The sequence below is a fragment of the Micromys minutus genome (genome assembly GCF_963924665.1).
Source record: "Micromys minutus genome assembly, chromosome: 9".
Classification (NCBI taxonomy): domain Eukaryota; kingdom Metazoa; phylum Chordata; class Mammalia; order Rodentia; family Muridae; genus Micromys; species Micromys minutus.
Window position 1 is genome coordinate 18,917,566 of NC_137978.1, and position 12,273 is coordinate 18,929,838.

At 40.3% G+C, this 12,273-nt stretch overlaps 1 protein-coding gene across 2 annotated transcripts in view; it reads right to left on the reverse strand.

Moving 5' to 3' along the window:
• The window catches only part of ADAMTSL1 (ADAMTS like 1), a gene marked incomplete at its 5' end in the record, with an annotated part of 379,578 nt that overhangs the window by 234,807 nt on the left and 132,498 nt on the right, over window positions 1–12,273 (reverse strand). For both annotated transcript variants that reach the window (XM_080921555.1, XM_080921554.1), the window contains one exon: window positions 1,644–1,770. In XM_080921555.1, coding sequence (XP_080777681.1) covers window positions 1,644–1,770 — 127 coding nt within the window. The remainder of the gene's footprint in view (window positions 1–1,643; window positions 1,771–12,273) is intronic.

Consider the following 12,273-nt stretch of genomic DNA (forward strand, 5'->3'; position numbering starts at 1 on the left):
GAAAGAAAGAAAGAATGAAAGAAAGAAAGAAAAAAAGAAAAAAGAAAGAAAGAAAGAAACAAAGAAAAAGAATCCAACCCAAATTTCAGAGACTTCAAAAAAGAGTTCTGTCTCTATCCAGTTCTGGTTTCCGTCTTCTGACTTTCTTAGTTCTTCATCATATAAAAGAAGCTATGAGCATATGTGAGCAGCATACATGACTAAAGAGAATGCTTTCCTGGATGTTCTATATCAACGTCCAAGTCGTCCCATCCTTCATTTTAGCTGCCAGATTTACTTCTTAAGAGAGTCTCATTTTCCCGTGCCTCCAGGGCAGTGAAAATGCAGTGAGCATCCTAAGTGGGCATCTCTAATTCTTCACATGCTCAACTGTCTTTGGGCATTCTTCCCGCCTCTGTTCCCAATTGGCCCCTTCCCTTTGATGAGGTGCCCTTTCAGCTTCACAGAATAGTTCTCAGTGCTTTCCAAAAAAACAGCTTCATCTGCTCTCCTCTTGACCCACAGGCCCGTTTATAGCTGTCCATCTGCCACACATCAGCTGTTTTCCTCTAACTAGTCAACAAGTACAGAGAGCAAAACCACACTCAATATTTTCACTTCCCAGGCTTGGGGAGACCTATGAAAATAGATAGAAACTGATTTACTGAAGGAATAATAGGCAATAAAAACATTAGACCAGGCTCAAAAGGGCTGTGAACTTCCATGCCCTTGAGTAGAAGGGGAGGCTTCTTTGTGTGCAATAGTCTTCAGGGAGGAAACTAGTAAAACAATTCACACGCAATGCCATGGTCTGAGATGCCATGATGCTTATGCCTTCTGTTTTTAAAAGATTCAACTAAGAACTCAAGTAGGAAGATATCCTTGGACTTCTGAGCAGATTCACTCCATCTGTGTTATAGGCATTCAGCTCTAGAATTAGTAACTACCATGATGGGACAGTAGAGGAATGGGTAAGTGTTGAGATACTGGGATCAGACTTTGGACCCCAATATTCACTCTTCATGTGAGCCCAGAAAGTCATACCATCTGGGAATGTCTCATTCGTGTCCTCTATAACATGAAAATTAAGACTACCTTGCTAGCTAGGTTTCTGTAAGGTCTACATGAGGTGCGAGTGTGGAGTTCAAAGCACATTCATTTCCTGATCTGGGAAGATCAGGACACAACATCATTAGATGGCTTCACAAAACTTTGGCCCAATATTAATTCTGAAAGAACCCATTGTCAGCACTGACTGTCGGCCACCTTGTACACGAGGGTCATGTGATTCTGCAGTAGTAGGGGTGAACTTGTACCGATGTCATTCCTCTCCCTGTGATCCTTTACCAGGCATCTCAGACTACGTATCAGACAGGAGCTAGAGTGCAGTCTGCACCTCCATCGAGTAGAAGAGCTCATTCAATTTTAGACCCATATTTAGTTTGTCCCTACTAACTCCTGAAGAAAAAAGTTTCTCCTTCAGGTTACAGTTGGTGAGTTGATTTGTCACACATGAATCCACAAAGCAGGAACATGTTCACCCCAATTTTCAGACTTTTCTCTGCTTCAGTAGATGTTTTATTCAGCAGTTGCAGAGAGGAGCCAGGTAAGGATTAAGGAACAGGTCAACAAGTACAGGCCGGCCCATCCCTGTAGTGTCTTACATTTACTTGCAGAGAGCTGAGATTTGTACTGCCCTCGGACCAGTCGGCAGGTTGAGCCATCTCCACTGCAGACTCCACAGTTATCCTTCTTGACAGTGCTTCCCAGCTGGTGATCACAGCCAACGATCTAGCAGGGAAGAGAAATGGATAATTCAGTGATGCGCCTCCCACCGCAGGGTTCTCCAGTAAGGCCAATGGCTACGAGTGATGCATACACCCTCGTCTCTGAGAGACCTGGGATGTAGGATGTTCCATTTGAAACAGGCTAAGAAGGGGGAATATGTAGCCTGGGTAAAATTATCTTTAGAGTTCAAGTATATAAGGCAGAAAGAAGATTATAGAAAGCAGAGAATAGGGACCTGAAGGATGATGAGAAAGTAAAAATAGATCCCAAACTTCTGATGTCCTAGGACCTTGGTGCAAATGTACAGCTCAGTGTTAATGATGATCTCTCTCTAAAATTATAAAATGCATAGCTGTGAAGTAGCTGCATCTGGAAAAATGCTATTAATAATCTCCAAATTCTGAATGTTACCTAGAACACACTGCATAAAAGTTTTGTACAGTAGATTCATTAATGTATTTTAAGAAATCAGAAGAGTACTTTAACATTTCTTTAATGCTGTGACATTAACTTTCTTTCCAGTAACACTAACATAGTGTGTGTGTATGTGTGTGTGTGTGTGTGTGTGTGTGTGTGTGTGTGTGTGTGTTTGTGTTTGTGTTTGTGTAGTGAAGGTATGTCTCTGTCTGGCTTTTTCCTGTATTAAGCAAAACAAACATATCATTAACTTTTAAAATTGCCACTCAAAATATTTCTATTTTATAGTTGAAATTGTGCATTATACCCAAGTCCACTTGGCTAATAGGCAACCATTTTCTAAGTAAATTCAGCAAAACATTCATGGTTGGTCAAACTCAGAGTTACTGAAACCATAAACCTTTACCAAATAGACAGGCAAGCTTCTTTGTATCTTGTTTTCTCTCTTCTGTTTAAGTTAAAAAAAGCTAGATCCATATTGTTCTAGGTTATATATCTTGGAATTTTATATTAAGCTAATTTATATTAATTAAAGACTTGTCATGTTACCAAATGATTTTATTTATAGTTTTTGATGAAATAAAGTAAGAAATAGAATGAAATTTCAAGAGGCCCGTCACTAGTCATTTGATGGGTGTCTGTGGAATGGTAGTAGACTTATTTTAAAATTATTTGTAGATAGGCCTCAAAATGAATGTCAAATGTTTATTTGCTCTTGGATTTTAAGAACATGTTAAAATGGAAATTGCAGAAGTTCTCACTTCCTAAAAAAAAACCACTTAAATAACGTTTTCTTGAGGGCCTACTAAGAGTCAGATGCTAAATTAGGGGGCACAGTTCAGTGATAAAGTTAGAGATGTATGGGCCCACGTGCAGGAGACTTATGGCATAGCTGGGAGGAAGATAATATCTAAATCATAATGAGCCACAAAAGTAAGAGGATAATTGTGAGGAAAAACCACAAATATAGATATGCAGTACTCTGAGAGCATACAGCACAGTGGTTTTGATGAGGGTTTTGATGAGGATTGACTGAGGAAGAATCTTCTCAGCTTAAAGGGGGGAAAATGAGAGATAGCACTGCAGGGAGAAATGTGGCTGCGGGGAGATACGTGGCTGCAGGGAGATACATGGATGCAGGGACACATGTGGCTTCAGAGACTCACGTGGCTATATGTATACCATATTCTTTAGAAGTGCTACATTAGACACTAGCTAATTGGAAAGAAGAAAAAAAAACTGAGATGTAGGTGAAAATGGTCACAAAACTACATTCTTTAGTGAAACTGACTCAGAGAAATGCCTGGCAACCCACATCACACCACTCAAGGGTCGCAGGCTCAGGGCTCTGTTGCTCGGGTGAAGAAAGACAGGTTTAAATTCGAAGGGCAGACAAGATGGGCAGTGGGCACAAGAATTTGTGCTCTTGAGCAACTCAGACCTAACTGGGTTCCCTTCTTAAATTATAGAACTTTTGGGTTTCCTAAAAGGTTTAAGTTTCTCTGGAAAAATTTTAATGGGTTTTCATGTCTCTGGTGCACCAGAGGAGATAGTCATAAAAATTCTTCCATAATCCTAAAGACTTCTTATGACTCCAAAACCATGTTTAGAAAAGAACAATTTAGCTTTCTTAGTTCCAAAGAAACTGTCATATTAGGGACTGCTAAACCAGAGATGACATTCCTTCGGAGTGACTTGTCCAGAGCCTGACTTAGTGCTCTCGGGGCGGGAGTGGAGACCCTAGGATAGGAACCAAGTCAGTTCTGAATGCTGCTTAACTTCAATACTTAAACATAAATATCTCTCTGACACAATTGCCTTAAAAAAAGAAAAACTTTTCTCTTTCTTTGTATCAATCCCCTTTTAAGATGCCAAAATATTCTAACTCAATTATTTTTAAAATGTGGACTATTTTATCATCAGATGAAATGTTCTTATTTGGGGCCCAGTAGAAAATTGTTTGCAATTCAATCAGGATGATTGTTTCTGACATGTTTTAATCTGTTGATTATGAATAACTATTAGATTAATTAGAATTTAAACTCTTTCAGATCTACTATTAGGAAAAAAGAAAGTAACCGGGAATGTAGAAATGGTCTTAGTTGTCTAAGTATAATGCCAGCACTCTCGGCTCCTTTGAGCATTTTATACTTTATGGGATTCTCTCAGTCAATCCTTCAGTTGGTAGATTCCTATTGATCCTTCAAACTCTAAATTAGGAATCCTTTGTGCAAAGAAAGGCTTTTCCGGAATCTAGACTTAACTTCTCTACAGTTCTATGCTTTCCTCAGCCTTTTCTTTATAGATAGTAGACTATGGGTTGTTCCTTGTATAAACATCTCGTGTTTCTCTCTATAATACAGGTTCAAGTTTTACTGGGGTGGTAATATTTTAAGTTAAAAAAGGCATTTCTCTTTGGCCATATATCTAAATTATAGTTGTTGAAACATAAATGGCAATATAATGTGTCCTGGGAAGACCGAATCTGATTGGCTCAGGGAAGGTCCTGAACTTCCCTCCACCTGCCTTCTTTTCTGATGGCTCCTATCTTAAAACTGAGACAACCTTGAGAACTAAACGACCATGCTAGAATGGAGCAGCACAGAGGTCAGAACCCAGGTCGTATACCGCACTGGGACTGATTATATCTTAGCTTCTTTCTCTTTCCGCAAGAGAACACACATCTATTCATTTAAGTCGCGATGATCTGGGGATCTCTCTCACACACACCCAACTCAGATGGTTACAGACTGATATGGAGTTTGATCAGTGAACATATTTGTCTCACTATCAGACTGTGGCTAATTGGAGATCTGTGCCCCCCACGCACAGCTAGAAAATAAACTTTGCAGCCGTCACAGATTATCAAATAAAAAGCCCAGGGAGTCGTTAGTGGGGTCTTACAGTACTCAGTCATCACAGCCATTGTGTTTGCCCACCTTATAGAAAGTAATGGTTATGATCCCGTTGCTGAAGATACCACACGCCTGAGTCATGAAACATGGATGAATTAAGCTGGTACTGACCAGGAAGTATTATTCCCATTGCCTAGATTTCCAGGTGCTGGAAGATGCTATGTATGTCACTGGGGGAGAGAAGTCTCAAGCAATCTTGCCCAGATGTGAACACTGCAAACTACAATATAATAATAACTACTCTGGCAAGATATGCCCACTGGTACAATGGTGGCACAGGTGTTATGGGAGTAACCTTTCTGATTAGATTTTAAGCCCACTCCACAATCGGTGAGTGTGTGTGTGAGTGTGTGTGTGTGCCTGCGTGGATGTATCTGTGTGTACAAATCAAAAGGACACAGCACAAATGACGAGAAACCACATTTAAACCTCTGTCCTGATATACAAACAGGAATTACTGTAAAGGGAAATTTACTAGAGACTATTTCCCAAGTGCACCTTCACTCATTATTAATAAAATGTCATGGATATTGTTCGGGTCACTGAGTTCCCAGATCCACCCCATTCTGGACAAGACACTAAAGTGAGATAATGCTCACTCATTATTTTGTCAGCTGCAGAGAATCTGGATAAGGACAGAAATCTAGCTGAATATTTTGGTCTTATTTAGCTTCTTCATATTCTGCTACTAAATATCAGAAGGAGTAGGGGTCTAGCCTCATCCCCATCAAAATGATTGCACAGTATTGCTAAGTTTACCAAAGGCTTATTTCGAGTTCTGTGAAGTATAAGGCATTCTAAAAACAACATGCAGAGAAGCAAAATGGCACCAGTAATACCCTGAGACTGACTAGTATTAATAATGGTCTTTTGGATGTTCACATACTATTAATAGACCACCATGTTTGGCTTTTATATTTTAGACACGTGATGTTTTCTGTGCACTCTGACGTAAACATTTATGCACACAAAACTATGGCCCCTTTCTTTCTTTCTGACTAGAAAATAGGAATATAATACTGTGGATGCTCTTTCTTTTCTCAAGACTTGCAAAAGTCAGTAGGGAAGGGGCTCCTTAAACAAAAACTTCTGCCACAGCCGGCAACCCCAGTTGGCTCACCGACTTTCAACACAGTTCGCAGATTTTAGGCAGCAGGCCTTCAGTGCATGCTGAAAGGTCTTTCTTCCTTCACTTCCCACAGCTGATAGCAACGGAATAGGTGGAACACAAGACTGGAATTCTCTGGAATCCCATACTGAGATATGTAAAAACATCTTGACTAGAAGTCACAGAAGGAAACCAATTCAACAAACCAGTCATTTTTATAACATGAATAAATGTAACCCATAAGCAGATGCTATACCCTAGATAAATGATCTTAGATGGTTCATGCTGGCCCTGTTTCAAATGGTTTCCCATAAAGACCTCAACTGCAAACATCAAATACTAAACCAGTGATGTCAAGCATTTTGTGATCCAACCCATGAGGTAAGATACTGTTAAATCCTTCTATTTTCAGCACTGGGAAAGACAAATATGGAAAACTAAAGTGTAAATCTGATCAGAGCACCTCTGAATTATTTAATGCAGAGAAAAATGATATGGGAAACAGTATGCTTTTGGAGATATTATACCTCATTTCTTAATTATGCTTAGAAGTAGGGGAGGTGTAAGACATTCCTTCAGATCCTTCAAAGGTTAAGGTCTTTGCAATAAGATGTATAGCACATATTTCTGCTATAATATAATGAAAAAAACCATTTAGATGGGTAAATAAAGCCAAAAGATAAAACAAGGCTAGGGAGAGTAAGTCCAGACTTGTGTGTTGCCATGAACTTGCATAGCTTTGCTGCATGACAAGTGGTGTTATGTGCTGTATCTGTGATTGAGCTTTTCAGAAAAGAAAGGAGAGCAACTGTGTCAAAGAAGAAACCCATTGGATCATTTCAAAATGTGATGTGTTCCTCGTTGTAGGCATAACTAGTGTCTGTATAATGAATGGATTAAAAAAATACAGGTTCAGGAAAACCTCAAAGGACCCAAGATGCCAGATGCACATTTTCTCAAGAACCTCTAATGAAGCATAACAATTAGAGAGTATTGGATACAAGGCATTTTCAGTAACATAAACAAATCATCTGGGTACAAAGCGCTGTAACTGTCTGCCCTAATCCCAGGGTGAACACTGGGACACTTGGGGCGAGGCAAAAATATGGCACACGTGCATCTGTTTTTCTCGCCCAGACCCATAGCAGACATTGCTCAGCAACTGCAGCATTCTTTGCCCCTGAGCTTTTACGTGGCTCTAGGTTTTTAAAAGCATTATGCTCTAGGAACCAAATCCAATAGACTATGGTTGTTACAAGAGAAGACTAAACCAATTTACCATTCCAGAGCCAGCAAAATGAACTGGCTGCCTCTCTTTCAGACAATTCTCCACAAGTATTATTTTTCCACAAGTATTATTTCTTTTTACATTTGAGTGATTTTGAGCACAGATTATAACGCTGAGGTTGAGAAGAGGCCTTCTCCACCATCAAAGAGCTGGAAAGTAACAACCCCAAGATTCTGTCTTGTAGAATGCCATGAACCGCACAGAGGTATACTGTAAAATATTTATATGGCAATGATAATGACTAGGTTGAAAAATTCTCATGGGGAGCACCATGACCCGAGCAAACTCCAAGCACAGGGGTGAAGCGATGTGTACTTTGTGACTTGGAAGTATGTACGGGAAATGAATGAGGTATCACCCCCAATCTAAATCTGTGTCCCACCAACAGCAGCAGCAGCAAGAACAAGAACAACACACACATACACACCCACACACCCAACCCCCCACACACATAACACACACACACACACACACACACACACACACACACACACACACACACACACACCATACACACACCACACATACCCTGTCTCACTGGGCATTAAATGTTCTTCTTTTATGATTTTTTTGAGTGTGTGTGGGACTTCTAACTAAAGTTTCTAGTATGAGCAAACAAGGACCCCATAATTCACAAAGGCACCCACAGTGGCCTCCCGTGAGCTAAGTTTACTATTTTCAAAAGCTTAATGGAAATATGTTTATCTGCAATAAAACCATATAAAGTAACCAAAACACCAACCACCTCGATTATACACATAAGGAAAATGCTGATCTTTGCTGTATGTATTTAATAATTGCAAACCCTGGGCTTTAAGTCATAAAATTGGAAAACAAAGTGTTACCTACCTAATACATGTTGTGTTATGAGTTGATGGAAACTTCCAAATACAGGGTCCACAGAGGAAAAAAAAATACAGAACACTTGTGTATTAAAACCACTTGTGTAGGCCTTTGTTGTACAAATATCCTTGGGAGAAGTAACACATGAAGCTGTTGATTATACCCAAATTAAGCCATATCAAGTGAACCTAAGTGTTATGCCGGCTGATGTGGTGCTATGGGGAAATCCGATAGACTGTACGCATGGTCTCCATCAAGGGTGAACAGGGTGGAGCTGACCATTTTCCAGAAATGGGTGAGAACAGAAAGGAAGTAAGATCATGAAGAATGAAAGTCAGAAGGGCACAGACAATGAGAAAAGCTGGAGTAAAATGAACTAGCATTTGCCATACATTCCCCATACTTAGATAATTATGTCTTCTTACTTCGTTCCTTCAATAACCCTGACAACTAACTAAAATCACAACCATGTTAAAAAAAATCTTAGTTCCATCTGAAAGGCTAAAAAGTACTTGCCTGAGATCACATTCCTAGGACATGGCATTGTCATAGCTAAAGTACAGGAAGAGTCACAAATATCACTGTAGGGTGGTCCCTCCAGACAATAACATAGCCTGTCTTGGAGGTTAGCACTACAAGAGACAGGAGAAAGGAGGATGTTCATGGTTCTGTCAGTCACATCTTGTTGCCCAGAGCAACACTTGTCTGCAACTCTGAGGTAGCCAGGATCCAGTACACACACACACACACACACACACACACACACACACACACACACACACACACACAAACACACTAGCAGGTGATGCTGATAGGCAATTAGCCTGATTATGGTAAGGTACAGCTCTCCCACATTCTTTTCCTTTTTAAGATTTATTTATTTCATGTACATGAATACACTGTCGCTGTCTTCAGACACACCAGAAGAGGGCATTAGATCCCATTGCAGATGGTTGTGAGCCACTAGGTGATTGCTGGGATCTGAACTCAGGACCTCTGGGAACAACAGTCAGCTCTCTGTTAACCATTAAGCCATCTCTCCAGCCCCTCCCACATTCTTGTAGATAACTAGATAATAGAAATTTATGTGAAAATATTCACTCCCTTTGCTGAAGACAGATTTTTTTTCCAGAAGATTCCTCCCTACACACGGTACTCTGTCCTCTGGAGCTCGCCACTCCGTTATAGTGTCTTCACACGCATCCACCAACACCCTAGTCTCTCTTCTGACCCCCATCTCCCTCTAACTCACTTTCTCATACTATTTCAAACAATCAAAATGTATCCTTCTCTTAGGACAGCCCCAGTTGTTGTCCCTGGCTGGAACGCTCTATTTTAGACATTTCCATGGTGGTCTTCTTGTCTCTTTAAGTGTATACTTGAGAAAATATCAAGTTGACCTCAGTAAGACCTCAGTTGACAGGATATTACATCTTATCTCAGTCTCAAGTCCTTTGGTCTATATCGCTTGAATTATTTCATAGCACTAACTTCATATAATACAATATACATGTATGTGGTATTTCTTTTTTAATCTTCTAGAATGTAACACCATAGGGACAAGGGCAGCTATCTTATTCAGTGTCCTCTAAGAACAGTGTCAGCCCCCAAATATTCATCACACAGATCATAAGTATTGCATGAATAAATGAATTCAGTTTATAAGCAGTGACACGGAAGATGGAGCTATAATGTGAATTCAATGAATTTTCCTCTTTTCCCCAAAAGACTACAATATGATAGCTATCACAATTTATGTCCTATCCTATTAATTCTTAAGAAAAAATGATTGGGAGCAACATCTTTTAACACAGTACCATAGGAGAACTTAGCCCTCACTTCTCACATTTCTTTCCTGTCTCTGACCCATTACTCATTATTGCAGAACTGTCTTAGGGAAGGATGCTCACTCTCCCAAGGGCATGTGCATCTGACCTTTTTCCCTAGGCTTGGTTTCTGGGCTTTGTGCCCTTGCTCTGGCATTCCCAGAAATTTGCTTCTGGAGAGTCATCCTGAGGTTGGTCTTTGACTTCATCCTTGGCTCTTCCTCATGGACTTCCACTTGGGTAACCCCTCTTCTGGTTTGTGTGGACTCTCCTCTTTGGCTATCTGGCCACAGATTTTTCCACCCACAGTCCATTTGCTTCTACCTCCCCAGAGGGACAGGACAATCTTTGTTTAACTCTTCAGGACAGCCTGCTTTAACAGGAATGAAAAATTTTCTCCCCAGGCTAGTGGCTTGTTTTTGCTTGTTTGGGGGTATAATCCTGTTCTCTGTATAATAAATTCCTCAGTATCATGCTCACTACACATTCTAGACAACACAGGCCATCCATGTTGGTTGTATTGATCTTACCTTGTATGTGTTCATGGTTTGAGACTGATGTTGGGTGTCTTCCTCAATAACTTCTTGTTTCTTACTTTTTGGAGACAGGGTGAGTCTCTCACTAGCCCTAGAGCTCACTAATTGATTAGCCAGCAAGCCTCAGATATTCCTGTCCTTGCACCGTGTCTAGCTTCTTGTGTTGTGGTTAGAAATTGAACTCAGCTCCTAATGCAAGCATTTTGCCTAAACTGTGCTATACCCTTAGCTCCCAAGTTTCTTATTCCTTTATGTCACAAAGCAAATGGAAGAGAAGCAAAGCACCCAGGCATTCTGAGACATCAAGAAGAGAAATTACTTTCTCTTCAGGTTGAAATATTTTAAAGAACTTGTCCTGCTCTGCCTTTCTGGGGGTCAGGAATCTTATCCCAATGATAGCTGAATAAATATTTTGGGAGGGAAAAAGCATGCAAGGAGGTCTGATTTCCAGCATGTATTCACTCTCAGGTACTCCCGATCTGATTTATATTTCTCCTTCCTTGTTTATTCCAGGGCTCAGGCCACATTCTTGTGTAAATTTATTGCTAAACACATCTGGAGTTTTTCCTTTGCATATTGTTTTTAGTAAAATTTGTTTATCTAGTAGCCTCCAGCAGAGTGCCTAAGAATTCCTCTAGTATAGACACCAGTGCTTACAGATACTAGAATTCATTCTCTGCAGATGGCCAGGGATCTCTCTTTAACGGGCTGTCTTCTCTCTTCCCTGCTTCCAAAATTAGGGTGTCTGGAGAATGTGAAACAAAATTATACAAAGACCTGACCTCTGGCCTTGCTTCTGTCTCACAGACTGTGAAGTACCCAAGAGAGAACGTGTTGGATTTGGCCCCACTTCACATGGCATTAACTGTAATTCTTTGTGAATTGTGGTGACATCATGGTGTACTTTGACATCACTGCTCAGACTCCCTTCTGCTGCTGGGCATACAGTACATAGTTTTTGTTCAAACACAGGAGCCCTTTGTTGAGAAGAAAGGATAGCAGCTGGTCTTCTGCTCTGGAAGAATGTGCCTGTTCAATAAGCTACCACAGAGCAGCCATTCTGATGTCAGGGCTACCCCCTTGCTTGCATATGTAGCTCTGGATAATTTTGTTGACATTTTGATCCAAAGAGTTCAAAATTCCTGATATGGGTCATAATTCAACAATTTTTTTTTCACTCAATAAAACTCATTTAAAGGTAAGTAATTATCTGAAGTTAGACAAGTGTGCCTATTTCTGTGTCAACACGCGCGCGCGCACACACACACACACACACACACACACACACAAGGAGTGAGGAGATACAATAGTGTCCTGTTGTTCTGTCTGGATACCTAGGAGAAGAAGTTTTCTGCTAACTCTTTGATGTTAGTTTCTGTGCTTGGCCACCTCCCTAGACATTACTTTTTATCAATTTCAAGCTTCTTGGACCAAGTTATGTGTATTCTTCGGTATCTGTCAAACTCATGTCCAGCTGATAGACTTAAATGATCTTAACTCCAGACTACTCATCCCTCTATTGCCATTTTGATCCATACAGATTGAATCCCTTTTATGCAAACCCCAAAGAAAA